At 40.6% G+C, this 15,223-nt stretch overlaps 1 protein-coding gene across 2 annotated transcripts in view; it reads right to left on the bottom strand.

Moving 5' to 3' along the window:
• The window catches only part of SEPTIN10 (septin 10), a 50,839-nt gene that overhangs the window by 26,383 nt on the left and 9,233 nt on the right, over positions 1-15,223 (bottom strand). For both annotated transcript variants that reach the window (XM_048856394.2, XM_048856403.2), the window contains exons 2-4: positions 14,391-14,508; positions 12,833-13,028; positions 9,753-9,939 (exon numbers count right to left, since the gene is read on the bottom strand). In XM_048856394.2, the coding sequence (XP_048712351.1) occupies positions 9,753-9,939; positions 12,833-13,028; positions 14,391-14,508 (501 nt within the window). The remainder of the gene's footprint in view (positions 1-9,752; positions 9,940-12,832; positions 13,029-14,390; positions 14,509-15,223) is intronic.

Genomic DNA, 15,223 nt, shown 5'->3' with positions numbered 1-15,223 from the left:
TATGCCTATAAAATAGCAAATTTGTTGTTTTCTCCTTGTTGGTACCCTAAAAGTCTGCTGTGCTGTTAGATACAAGTATTTAACTTTGCTCTGCTGGGGAATGTTCTTACAGTTTTATGGTTCGGAGGTCAAGCATAAAAACAATCTGAACACACCAGCTCCAGGAGTTTGACAGTACCACAAAGCTGCCAGCCATCATACATCAGAGAAGATTTCCAGTCATTGCCAAATCAGATTTCTCAATATAGCATGTTGCACTGCCAATCATAAAACCTTTTTAGAGAGGCAAGAAGCAGCACTCTGTGTAGCTCGAAAGCTTGTCTGTCACCAACTAAAGTTGGTTCAGTAAGAGATATTACCTCGCCCATGTTTTCTGTCCAATTTCCTAGGACCAACACAGTCACACCACTTCATAAAACCTTCTTGTCAATTTAATATTTAATTTATAGGAAAAGCATGAGATTTATACTGATGGTTGTGGAACATATTTTATATGGCAGAAAAAATTAAAAACATTGAGGTGGCAAAACTGAGAACTAAAAAGTTAGGAAATGCCAGAAATAAGGTTACCTGTGCATCCTTAATTTGTCCCCCCATGCATATACATTATGATGCAGTCTTTAATTACATGATCACATATCATTTCTTCCACAGGACCCCTACTTCATTCAGTACATAGGATGGACCTGCTCTAGGGATGAATCAGGGTTGTGTAGTAAAGGAAGGTACTGCCTCATTTTCTGCAGAAGCTGGGAGGTGTGTAGACAACGAGGCAAGGGACTGAGGGAAGATAAAGGATGATCTCATAGTTAAGGCACTTGACTGCTGCCCTGGTGAATTGGATTCTATTGCTGCCTTTACCACACAGTTCCTATGTAAGGCTAGTTCAATCACTTAAACCAAATTTTTCACAAGAGGTCACTAAATGTTTCCCTCATTTTCTGGGGCCCAACTTGAGACCCTGTGGTCTGATTTGTAGAAGTGCTGAGTAATCACAAGTACAACTGAAGTCAATGGGAACAGTGCTTTGAACATTTAAAGTGATATATAATGCTATGTACTCTGAATAATCAGATCCCAAGTGTCAGACTGGACACCCAAAATTAGTTGATACTTTTTAATCTTAATTTCTCTACACTTCAACTCCCCATCTCCAAATGGGGGAAATAGCCCCTCATCTTACCTGGGTGTTATGAAGATAAATTGTCTGTGAAGCACTCAGATATTATAGTGACGAGCACCATAGACAAGTCCATGAGGAAATTAATAATGCTGGATTGAGAGCAAGGTCTGAAAAGTTTGCAGTAAGTAAGGAGGCCTGGGGCCATACATTGAACAATGAGGAGAAAACAAAATACAGTAACTCCTCGCTTAATGTTGTAGTTATGTTCCTGAAAAATGCGACTTTAAGTGAAACGATGTTAAGCGAATCCAATTTCCCCATAAGAATTAATATAAATACGGGGGCTAGGTTCCAGGGAATTTTTTTTCACCAGTCAAAAGACTATATATATAATACACACACAATAAGTTTTAAACAAAAAATTTAATACTAAACACAGCAATGATGATTGTGAAACTTGGTTGAGGTGGTGAAGTCAGAGGGTGGAAGAGGGTGGGATATTTCCCAGGGAATGCCTTACTACTAAATGATGAACCAGCACTCGGTTGAGCCCTGAAGGGTTAACAAATTGTTGTTAATGTAGCCTCACACCCTACAAGGCAGCACAAATGGAGGGAGAGGAGACAACATGGCAGACAGAGGCAGAGACACAGAGAGAGAGAGAGAGAGAGAGTGTGTGTGTGAGAGAGACACGCATTGCCCCTTTAAGTACGCTGACCCCACACTAAGTACACTGCCTTTTAAAGTAGATCAGCAAGTTGAGATAGCAGCTGCTGCCACCAAGCTCCCTCCATCCTGAGCCCCCTTGTGTGTCCGCCTGCTCTGTAGAGACAGGGTAAGTAGGGGGCAGGAGCAGGGGGAGAGAGACATCCTGACATTAACCTCCCCCCCCCACATACACAGCAAGCAGGAGGCTCGGGGAGCAGCTCCAAGGCAAAGGGCAGGAGCAGCACATGGCAGCAGGGGGAGGGACAGCTGAACTGCCAGCAATTGATAGCCTGCTGGGCGGCTGCCAAACAGGGAACTTAGAGGAGAGTGGGGAGCTAATGGAGGGCTGCCAGTCCACTCTGGTTCCAAGCCCCCACCAGCTAGCTGCAAAGGGCTGCTCCTTCTGCAAGCAGTGGACAAAGCAGGCAGCTGCCAAACAATGTTATAAGGGAGCACTGCGCAACTTTAAACGAGAATGTTCCCTAATTGATCAGTAACGAAACAACGTTAACCAGGATGACTTTAAGTGAAGAGTTACTGTATTGAATACGACTCATTAAATGATCATTCTCTATTCTGTGCACTGAATGAGACTACCCTAATTAGCATATGATATTGTCATGATTTTGTCACAGAGATTGTGAAATCCTGGAAATGGCTGTAAAACACACATCTGATTAGGCCCCCAATCTGAGTGATGTTAACAACCTGATGCACAGGGTCACGGCGCAATTCGTGTCTGGCTCATGTGCCCTTCTACAGATGAAGACAGAGGATCAGGCGAGCCAAACTTAAGTGACACTATGACCCCATGTGCCAGGTCACAAGCCCCAGAGCTGGGCCCACCCGTATGGGACAGGAGCTGCCACTGTGGGGTTAGCTTGCTCTCCAACAGCCCTACTGGGTCATACTTTTTAGCAGCCCCATTATACTCTTGAATATGCTGACAAAGTGAATACTATATTTGGCGATTTTTCCCATGATTTACTGTTTTTTCCCCACACACCTCTGCTGTGAAACTTTCTAAAAACATCCCTGCCAAAATCATAGTCTGAATCATAACGCATATGCACAAGGGGGAACAAATTAAGACTGCACAGGCAACCTTAACTCTGGCATTTTCCTTGACTCTGCAAACAATGTGCTTGTAACTTTTGTATTTTTGTACATAATATCTTAGTTTTTTTTCCTTATTAAAAAAAACTGGATAAACAAACTCCATTATGTGACATCATATTGAAACCCACGTCAGCAAGCTTGGAATCTTTAGATCTCCACCACACAGACCTCAGCCACTTGAGCTAATGGAGTAACTGATAGCAATAGTAGGTTGTCTCTTCTAAGTGGACCAGCACTAAATAGAGATGGGACATTTTGCCAGTCCGTTTCAAAGATGTTTGCTAACAGCATAGGAATGGTGAGACTCAAGAATCTTCCATTCCAGGCTCAGGAAAAGAGTGCACTCTTTTCGGCACAGGCTCTTCTGCCCATTCACCCCAAATTTGGCCCTTCTGCCATGTACCATCCAATTTGTCCCTTTCCCACCTCTGGCTCCTCATCCCAGTCCCATTCTTCTCATCTAGCTAGTCCCAATCTCCATGCCTCAGGCTTCTGATTCCATTCCCAGTCTCCTTGCCCAACAAGCCCTTGACTCTGGACTCTCCATTCCAGTTCCAGTCTCCCCCCAATCCCAGTCTCCTTGCACAGAAAGTCCCAGTTCTCCTTCTCTCAGCTCCTCATCTCATCCCACCAGTATGGAGTCACCCCCACCCGGATTATAGTCCCAGTCTCTCTCCCTTATCTCCTCCTCTAATCTCAGTGGCCACCTCACTTTCTTGTCCCAGTTTCTTTGGCCAACCAGTCCCAGTTCTCCTACAGCACCCTGGCTTGATCATATCTGCCTCTCTCCTGCACACTGGTTTCCAATCTCATTCTTCTTGTCCAGATAGTACCAGTCTGCCACCCAACTCCTCATCTGATCTCTGTCTTCCCACTGGTCCCTAGTCCCCACGCACCTTCCATTTCCCTTCCAGACAATACCCCATACTCCCTCTCACGTACCACCTCTTCCTTCTCTGCATTCACACCAAGTAATTTTCTCCTCCATGTTGCATGGGAGCCAGCAAGGGGGTCATGGAGAGCACAGGAGAGACAGGCTCCCTGCTCTCTGTTTCTGATCCTGGACCCAGCCCAGCCTACTGCAGTCCAGAGCTGCAATTGCAAAGAAAGTACCGCTTAGCCACAGGCTGCAGCATGACCAGCATGGATGGAATCTTTGGAGAATTTAGCTACCAAGTTCAAGCAAGTCTCTACTGAGCATGTGCAAACTCTAATTTTTCAAAGCTTTATCACTTGGCTAAATGTGGGCAGGTTTTCACAGGAAAAACAAAAAGCAAATCCTTGATACAAAAACCAACCTCATGCTGAATTTGAAGTCTCTGCTGCAAAGCATAGGGATGCTAGAGAGTCTCAAAGAAACGGTTATCAGTATTTTTAACATGCGCTAAATGTAATTTTCCTTGGCCTCATTCTCAGAACCAGCTGACCCATTGTGGCTGATGGTTTTTTTTCTCTCTCTCTCTCTCACACACACACACACACAGATGCCCAGCAATCCTGAATCAGATGCCCAGCGTGCAAAATTTCAGCCCACATGGTTAAAGTCTGGCAAAGGTATAAGCATCTAAAAACAGTTTTATAATTGGAAGTTTAGGGCAACCGAATAGGTGTGGCTAACAGCTCCATATTATGTACTTACACACACTTTTAAAAAAACTCAGCAAATATGGCTTCTGAAGGCCATTAATTCATAATGAGAGAGACAAGGTGGGTGAGGTAATATTTTTTATTGAACTAACTTTTGTTGATGAAAGAGACAAGCTTTCAAGCTCTGTGACTGGAAGAGCTCTGTGGAGCTCGAAAGCTTGAGGTTCTACTGTAGGCTTGTTGGTACCAACTGGTTCCTTTCCCACTTAATGTCTTACATCTCACGTATGAGATGCAATGGTTTTATACTACCAAATATGTGCCCAGATAATCAAATCAAAACTTCTAAAAAATCAAATGAAAATAATTTTCATTGTTTTCTACTAGTTTTCTCTCTGCAATATCCATTTTTGTGTGGCGAGTGTGCTGTTGAAAATGAAACCTTTTTTAGTAATTGTGACAGAATGAACCCCTGTATATACACACTATTGTAATAATCTTTGTACAAAATATGCCTTGTAAGGTATCATTTGAAAACTCAATTTGCTGGTCATTATTGTCCCCTGGTAAAATACGTGAGACAACACTGCATGTGACATTTAAGATTCCACTGTACGGTGTTAACAACACATGTTCCAGCCAGATATTGGCAACTAGGTCTGTCCTAAACAAAGGAATGTGTGCTCTGCTTAATTTGTATTTAAGCAGTAAACAGAGTCATCAAGCAGGAGGGGAAACAAAGGAAGCTCAAACAGCGAAGAAACATTCTTCCCCAGACTTTGGCGGGCCGGGCCACCACTTCCCGCAGCTCCGACTGGCCGGGAACGGCGAACTGTAGTCACTGGGAGCTGCGGGGGACTGTGCCTGCAGACAGTCAACGTCCGCAAAATGTCTCGCGGCTCGCAATCATCTTACCCTGATGGGCCGCATGCTGCCCGCAGGTTGCCCACCACTGGTTTAAATTGTATCCAGGTAAGTCACAGTAATGTCTTACACTAATGCCAAAGTATTTTTGATGAATTACGTTCCTTACCTCCATGCGTAATTCCAAAGACTTTCTTTGCCTTTTTACTTCTGCCACATATTTTGCAAGTGATTTTAAGTGTACTATATGCAGCGTTTGTGCTGAACCTCAAATATATAATCTTTGCTTAATTTTAATGAGCAAAATGTTCTGCTACACTGAACTCCATGAGCCCTTTATTCCCACAGTAAATCTGTTCTGAACATCCTGAAGCCAAGCTTTCAAATTCGTTAAGTGAGAACAAGCCACGGGTCATTTCTCTCACTTAACAGTGACCTGTAAATATTTTAGCATAAATGAAGCAAAAATATATTTGTGTGCTGAATTGTTTCAAAGGGCGTGGTGATCGTGATGGGGAATCATTCTGGGTGTAACTAATTTTAAACCAATTTTTTTTCCTCTCAATTCAGTTCAGGTTTCCTGAATTTGAGTTGGGCTGCTCAACTCTTGTGATTCCCCTCACACTGTAGCTACCACTGGTAGAAATATGCACCAACTCACAGAAGGTTACACATATTTTACAAACATTTTGAATTTTTTTTTAAGTCTATAAAATTGCCATTAAAAAGTATCACCAAAATCCTGACCTAATTTTTCGATCATTTTAAAAAGTAACCCCAATCAATCAGAAGCAAAATTCATATAAGCGTTTTGTCAGAAATGCTCTGCTGACATGAAAAAGAAAATATCTGATTCTTCAAAACATTAGATAAACTACCTGAATACGAAGACAAGTGAAAACCTGGTTTGTAACATATCACATTAGTACTTCTTACTTCAAATTACAAATGAGTGAATTTGCATGCTATGATCAGTACAAACAGCTAGAAAATTCATGTACCCTTAAATTCTAGAGGTTCTGTGCCAAAAAGAGTATATAAATAAAAAAAGTTTCCATCCACTTTATATTCATATTTTTGTAATGGTACTTATTTCTAAATGAAATAAGAACTCATTAAAATATGTTGTTGATATAAAGTTCAAAGCCACTTACCAACTGCAAATATAATCATAGAATCATAGGAAGGGCCCTCGAGAGGTCATCTAGTCCACACCCCTGCATGCATGGCAGGACTAAGTATTATCTAGAACATCCCTGACAGGTGTTTGTCTAATCTGCTCTTAAAAATCTCCAATGATGCAGATTCCACAACCTCCCTAGGCAATTTATTTCAGTGCTTAACCCCACCAAGACAGTTATGAAGCTTTTCCTAATGTCCAACCTAGACCACCCTTGCTGCAATTTAAGCCCATTGCTTCTTGTCCTATCCTCAGAGGTTAAGGAGAACAATTTTGCTCCCTCCTCCTTGTAACAACCTTTTATGTGCTTGAAAACATTTATGTCCCCCTTCACTCTTCTCTTCTCCCGACTAAACAAATCCAATTTTTTCTATCTTCCTTCACAGGTCATGTTTTCTAGATCTTTAATCATTTTTGGTGTTCTTCTCTGGACTTTCTCCAATTTGTCCACATCTTTTCTGAAATGTGGCACTAAGAACTGGACACAATATTCCACCTGAGGCCTAATCAGGGCCGAGCAGAGCGGAAGAATTACTTCCTGATTACAACACTCCTGCTAATACATGCCAGAATGATGTTTGTTTTTTTTTCTCAACAGTGTTACACTGTTGACTCATATTTAGCTTGTGATGCACTATGACCCCCAGATCTCTTTCTATACTACTCCTTCCTAGGCAGTCATTTCCCATTTTGTGCAACCGACTGCTCCTTCCTAAGAGGAGTACTTTGCAATTGTCTTTATTGATTACTTGCTTAATGACAGAAACACACAAATCTCTTTTCATAGCTCACAAGACAGACTACTACATCATACATAGTACATGCAAAGAAATCACAGCTACAGCAACACGCAACAGGATGATTCACTTTAGAGCATTTTTAGGTGTGCTGGCAGAGAGTTCCAAAGGCATCAGGCAATACTTTCACTCACCAATTTAATCCTTGAAGTGAACCATCCATCATATAACAGATCTTGAAAATGTACATAATCTTTCATAAAAGCTATCTCAAAATGCTTTACAGATATAATGAAACACTACTACTAGGAAAGGTGTGTTAGCATTGACTTTGTTTACATATTCCCACATTCCAAAAAAAATTTGCAATCAAAACTTGTTCTACTATACAAATTTAAAAAAAAAAGTCAACCCAACTAGTTGAAAGCATTTTATGTTTTAAAAACTTTTAGTTTTCCTTACTACAGTAACTGCAGTTCTCCAAGATTATTGCTTGTACTGATATTCACTCTGTGATGAGCAATAATTCATCCTTAAACTCAAGTGGAGATTGAGAGGTCTCATTTGAACAATAACCGTAGGATTCTTCTACCAAATTTAAAATCTAATCTAGAAGCTAAATCCAGGAAGTAATCTGTACAAAAGTACAGACTGAATTCCAGGTAACAGTATTTCGTATTTCAGTGACAAAAACATCTGACACAAGCAGAAGAGGTCACCTTACACCTGAATGAATGTGCTCCAATACCTATCATTTTAATTTCTCACTAATTCATAGGAAGAAAGTATATAGAATCTAATTCACTTAGATAATCTGAGTGGAAATTAGCTAATCCCCAAAAATATCCCTGTGTGCTACTAGGAACCCCAGTGGTTTACTGTACAGTTTAGTCCTGTTCAGATAGTAAATATCCTCTTCACGCCCAAACAATGTGGCCTGGCATCTTTTTACAGTGAATGGAGCATTTGGAAAAATACCAGTAGACAGAATGTTTGGTTTAAATTAAAATCAGAAACCACCTTTGATAGGAATTTGAGGAAGGCATGCAGTTGTACCATCTTAAGAAATACCATATTCAGTGAATCAGCCATTAGTGTCTGAATACCCAAGGCTGAACTGATTCAACTACCATGAGGTGAAACGCAAGGTGAAAAGGTGGTTCTATTACCTGGGCGAGCACCACATTTAAATCCCATTATGGGATGGAAACCAAAGAGGTGGAAATATACAAGGTAGACCTTTTAAAAAATTTTCTGCTGTAAAATTAAAAGAGTCCTGTCCCAGTGGTGAAATGCGGCCAAAGTCATAGGCAGGTATACTCTCACTGAGCTAAAGGTGCGCCCAGACTGTTTAAGATGCAGCAGGCAGCCCACAATAAAGGGAGTAGAAAACTAGCAAGGATTAGACACCATCTGTCTTGCGCAAATGAAAAATCACTTTCATTTCATACAGGAGGGATTTCTAGTGGAAAGCCACGCTAATCTGCTTTCCAACACAGTTTTCTGGACATCTTCAGAGCAGTTCCAGTCCAAGCTGTTCAGTCAGCTAGCATCCTAGGCTGACAGACACCCACATCTTGTATCTTTTCTTAAATAAGACTGAGTGTTCTTTGGGACAGGGACTGTCTTTTACAAAGTCTGTATAGTGTTTAGCACATGAGGCTCCCAACCCTGATTAGTGTCTCCAGTCATTATAGTATTACAAAGAAACAACAATAGTAACAACAATCTTCTGAATCCCAGGCTGCTAAGCCCACATTAACCGCTAGGGCCAGCGACCTAACAGACCATCAGGATAAGACATATCTTGAAGAGGATCTACAGTGCTGAGACAAATAGAGAATTTTGAGGGAGAGGGATTCCAGAGCAAATCACAGGCCCTATTCCAGATGGCAGGGGTATTATCCCTCAGGCATAATCTCCCAGGGTTTGGAGCATGAGATACACGGAATGAGGACAGCAGCAAGAGTCACCAGCTAGGAGCTACAGAAAAAGAAAAGGAAACACACCAGATGCAGAAGAGTTGCAGAAGAGGCTAGTGCTATGGAACCTGACCCCTGTCCAAGTTTGAGATCAGGCTACATGGAAGCAATTGACTTCCAGGAATGCTGCTCTGGTGAATTAGACACTGAAGGAATCCAAGGTAGAAGGGTTCTCTCATCAAAGAGACAGATTTTGTCCAAAGAAATCTGCCACAGAATTTTTCATTTCTGTAAGATGTTTTTTCAGCTTTGCCTAATGCAGAAGTCTCCCTCATCCCTTTCAATGAGCAAACAAAAAAAGCAATATTTCTTGACAACATAATATGTTGACTTTACTTTAAAAAGTGACAGTATTAAGACCACAAATAAAGAATTGTAAGAGCAGCAAGATGCTGCAAGAAATAGGAATCTTTACAAATTCATTCATTTAAACTGGTTTCAAACAATCTTACCTTGCTATCAAGATTCTTCATGGTTAACAAATCAAGCGTTTTAAGGGAATGACCTGTAGGTGAAATAAAATAGAGGCAGACATGGATGCGACTGTCATGGTAGTTGTACAAGGAGCGTTTAATTTTCAGTTCTTCCTGGAGGTAGGCCTCAAATTGTGCGTCTATGTAATCCACTATTGGCTGATAGCTGGGGAAAAAAATGTGATGTGTTAGCAATCAAAGATTAGTTTCTCTCAGATAGAGAGGGACTAAAAAAGGGAATCCCTGTTATATTTTTCTGCATACTATTGCTTATGCCTTGGGGAAGTCTGTGCCACTGCGCAATGCAGAATTTTCAGAAATGAATGTTGTGCATGCAGAATTTCCTTTCCCCCACAGAAATAGGTTGCAGTGCTACTAGCTACCACTAGGGACCATTGCACTCAGCAGAGCATAGCTTGCACATAGAAGACATGGTGAGAGGGAACTAGAGAGTTCCTGGCAGCTGCAGTTCCCAGCATGCCCTGAGGGAAAGAGAGGGTGGTGCGCAGGAAACTCAACACAAGCCTGGGACCGAGCATCAGGTTGTTTCTCCCTCTGGAACCCTGGGCTCTGGGGGAGGATGGGGGAGAAGGCGTGTCTGGGCAAGGGGGCCCGCAGTTGGGCTGTGAGAAGGAGGGAGTTCAAATGTATTGGCTGGAGGGGGCCCTGCAGGTGGGCAGGGTGGAGGGGGTTGTGAGTGTCTGGCCCCCCAGCTGGGCTGGGGAGGGAGGGTAGATGGGGGTAGAGAAAGAGCAACTGGGTTGTCATAGGGGTTTATTTAACTCTACTCCCGGGGGCATTTTTGTGTGTCTGTATTGTTACAGACATACTTGCTGACAGGTATTTTGAAATAAATTACCAAAATAACTAAAACTGGTATGATTATATAGTGTTATTTTGACAAATAAAATTTGCAGAATTTTAAAATATTGTGTGCAGAATTTTTAATTTTTTGGAGCAGAATTCCCCCAGGAGTATATTGCTTTACATATCAACTATATACACTGGAAGCTCAAGAAGTCATATGCTAGAACAGGATATTAAATGTATGGATAGTGATCAAACTGTCTACGCAATGTAAAACTAAAGTTACTGAATACTAGTTTAAGAAACTAATGCAGCACAGGATGGATGAAGGATACAGTTAAATTTTTCTCTACTGGTGATGAAAAGCAGAGTGTATCAGCTATGCTTTTCACTGAAATCCTTAACTGATACATTTAATGGACTTCTGTAATTTCTGTAGTCTCACAATTCAATCTTGGAAATAACAGATGATCACTATAAATAGCATGTGACTGATACTGTCCATAATTATGATATTTTCACATCTTTTGGAGATCAGTATTGTGTTTTGGGGAGCTTTATTACTGGTAAATGTGTGTAAGAGAGCAGGAACTTATCCTCTAAAGAATGAGAATCTGATTTGTATTTTAACTACATTTTAAAGATTCTTTGCCCTGTTTTGTATGATCCAAATTATGATCCATAATATATCTTCAAAACATGTTATTGTATACATAAGAGCAGCAGGTCCTGAGTACCTGTTGCTGCACAGAGTGTAGACCAAATCATGGGAGGCAAAATTTCAAAGGCACTGATTACATGGAAAGCGAATTTGAAAGAGGTAGAAGACAGCCTTGCTTGCAATATGAAATATTTTACTGCGTATCATTAACACCAGCATCTGAGATTTTTCTTTATCATCTAAACATTGTTCATCACAGAAATGGGCAAGACTAGGCAAGTCACTAGCAGGAACACTCTTTCGTTGGTATCCTATGCTATAATGTTAATTAAGGCTGCGAGTTTGTCACGGAAGTCACAGATTTCGTGACTTTCCATGATCTCCGTGACTTCTGCAGCAGCTGGTGAGAGCTGCGGGGGTGGTGCCGGCAGGTGGAGGCAGCGCGCAGAACTGCCTGGGCACGCCTCCGCCTAGGACCTGAGGGAGGGAGATGTCTCCGTTTCCAGGGAGCCCCCCAGGTAAGCGCCACTCAGAGACCACCTCACACCATCCTATGCCCCAATCCTCTGCCACACCCAAACTCTGCTGCTGCTGGGGGTGAGGAGCCTGCTGGCCCTGCCACCCATGCCCCCATCACCAGCGGGGATCCTGGGCCACACACCACTGCCTACCTGCCCTCCAGCACCAGCGGTGGTCCAGGCTGCGCACCAACACCTGTCCCCCACCCCACTAGCATCCAGGCCGCCCTCCTCCAGCACCCGCGGCTCCCCCGGGTACCCCTCCCCCCACAAATTTTAGTCTGGAGTGAAAAGTAACGGACAGGTCACGGGCCATGAATTTTTGTTTACTGCCCGTGACCTGCCCATGACTTTTACTAAAAATACCCATGACTAAAAAGTAGCCTTAATGTTAATTTATGTTCTGGAAGTGAATGGACAACCTCCATCCATGCCCAACCCTACTTGGCTCTTAAATAATGCAAATTATTATTTAAAATGCTTCATAGACTGGTCATTCCAATAAAAGTCAGAAGAAAATCAGTACAATAATTGATGAATTTAAATATTCATAAACTGAACTGACAGAAAAGAATACTCTACACTCACTAGCTGTGTAATGCTCCATCTTCTAAATACGCTGTTCAACTTCAAATATACCTACATTTAAAAAATCCAGATGATTTTTCTTCCAATTTACATTGTTTTGTAGATCCCACTGAAACTTAAAAACACAACTCTGTAGAGAACATATTGTACTGTAACTTACTATCTGTATAATTATATGAAAGTTCAAAAAATGCCCATCACTATTATATATTTTATTGATATAATGTGTAACACATTATAAAGCCATGAACACATGAGGGCAGAGTAAATGTTGATTTCTCAAATGATTTGCTTGACAAGAAGAAAATACAATCAATTAATTACGTGGAAAAATGTATAATTAAATATCTGGAGTATATATGTAATTTGTACCACACATTTTTCTTAATCACATACCTAACTTGAAAAGCCTACTCTCAGACTCCACAGTTCAAGACAAGGTTATTTTCCATAATCAAATTCTTACCACGCAAAGAAACACTAACCTATCTTCTTTGTTTATCTGGTCACCAAATCCCACTGTATTTACAATGGTCAGTTTCAACCGAACATTGCTTTCCTGGAGTTCGTACGTCTGAGCTCGGAGTCTTACATTTGGTTGAAAATGTGTTGATACGCGGTCATCAAAAGTGGTGTTAAACAAAGTATCTATCAAGGTTGATTTTCCAATTCCAGTCTCCCCTGAAAAAATTAAAAGAAAAAGTAAGAAGTTTGCATTTGCATATATTTGTACAAAGCATAATAGGTGTTATTATAGCTATTGCCCTCTTAAAAGAGTTTAAATAGAAATTACCTGTACATTGGCTTCTCCAAATATATGAGCAAATTCCTCTTTTTGACCCTTAGAAGCACCAGTAAATATGTTTTGTACAAAAAAATCAATTGCCAGTGCCTCATTACCTTGAATGTTCCCTCAAACCTTCAATTCCTTGACAAGTAGGACATATGCACACACACCTATCAGTACTCAAAGGGCAAACAACAACAAAACACACCTTTGAGCAGTAAGGGAATTCCTTTTGTGCCTCTCACTAGAATCTTAAGATCCAAGAATAGGATTAGTGTTTTACAAATGAGAAATAAAGATTATTTAGCGTGCTTACATAGGCCTGCCGTGGTGGCCTAGGCACTAACATTCCAAAAATCAGTGGGGGACAGGGAAAGAGAGAAAACCTTAACACCAAGAACACTTTACTATTTCATTAAGTCCGTAGTAAAACCACAGCTATCCATCTTCACTATATTACACAAGTTTTAAGATTAGCTATTCCATGCGTATAGGGAGGTCTGTTCTTCAACCACACCAGCTAATAGACAGAGAGGAAGTGAAGGACAATTATGGGTTGGTGTAGATTATTTATACCCTTGCTTAGTTCAGTGTTGGGTTTCAGGAAGATGCATGGTTGTGTGTCTGCCTGTATATCCAAAGAACTCCAATATATTCAGCCAGAAAATTAATAAGTATAAAAATGCTTCAAGACCTCCTACCTATAGACCTGCAAGTGGCTTGGGTTCAGTTATCTGAAATACTTTACCTTTGGGGAAGAGTTGGATGTAGACCACAAGTTTTAAAGAATCTTGGAAGTTGCTCATGAAACAAGACTTAAGGCATCCTCAAGCCTGATCATGAAAGTACTGTACAACAAAGATAATCAAAAGGATGGTTGCGAATAAAACGAGGTTTCAGAGTAACAGCCGTGTTAGTCTGTATTCGCAAAAAGAAAAGGAGTACTTGTGGCACCTTAGAGACTAACCAATTTATTTGAGCTCACAAAAGCTTATGCTCAAATAAATTGGTTAGTCTCTAAGGTGCCACAAGTACTCCTTTTCTTTTTAATAAAAAGAGGCACATTGTGGTTCATAGTTAAAAAAGCAAAAACACCCTAGGATCACATTGGATCAATATTGCAGTCATTTCCTTATAGGAGGTAACAGTAACCTTGTCATCCACTTTTTTTAAATTAATATTTGTGCCAAGAGATAGTTTATGGTCAAATACTTAATATTCACTGCTGTCAATAATAAAAAAAGTATATTACTTACCAATACAAAGAATGTTGAAGCAGAAGCCCTGGTTGATGGATTTGTTAACCAACTGATCTGGTAAGCTATCAAAACCAACATGGCCAGACAGAGATAAGGGTCGACAATTATCATTTTGCTGTGGAAAAATGATTATTTAAGAAAATGTGTTGCCAAACAATTAACAGTGATAAACAGGGAGATCTATGAGTAAACTACAACTCTTCTTTAGGTATGGTAAGTGACAGAAGAAAACATTAACAGTTTGCAAAGTCTGTCAGTGGAACAATAAGTATCAACTCATTTAGTGAAATGATGGCATAAATAGTTAAGTTTTACTGTAGCCAGCTAATTTGCCATCAAAGCCACTGAAGTGAATGGGACTACTCACATGATTAAAGTTAAGCACATGCTTAAGTGACTTGTGAGATCAGAGCCTATAAACAAAAGAAAGCACACTAGTCTAATGAAAACGGAAACTTGTGGATGAAGGATATCCCACTGATTTACCTCTAAAAATAAAGAAAAAATTCAGAGAAGAACATGAGACACAGCAGGAGTTCAAAACAGAGACTGAAAACTTGAGGAAAGGTACACACAGATAAAAACATATTCTAAATGTGTGAGCGGTGAGAACTTTTTAATGTGTAAAATTATCCATACATCACAACTATAATGGATATTATTACATATGTAGTTAGAATACCAGAAGTGGATAGTTCTTTTTAAATTATTTAATAATGAATTGGTACTTAGATACCTTGGTGATGGGTATATGAGAAATGCCTAACATAAACAGTTTAAAATAAAAGGAAATATTCTTTTTCCACATATTAACTGTAGAACCTGAAATG

This window comes from Caretta caretta, chromosome 1, assembly GCF_965140235.1.
Source record: "Caretta caretta isolate rCarCar2 chromosome 1, rCarCar1.hap1, whole genome shotgun sequence".
Lineage (NCBI taxonomy): Eukaryota > Metazoa > Chordata > Testudines > Cheloniidae > Caretta > Caretta caretta.
Note: the sequence above shows the minus strand (reverse complement) of the source record. Positions and strands in the feature narration are given on the sequence as shown.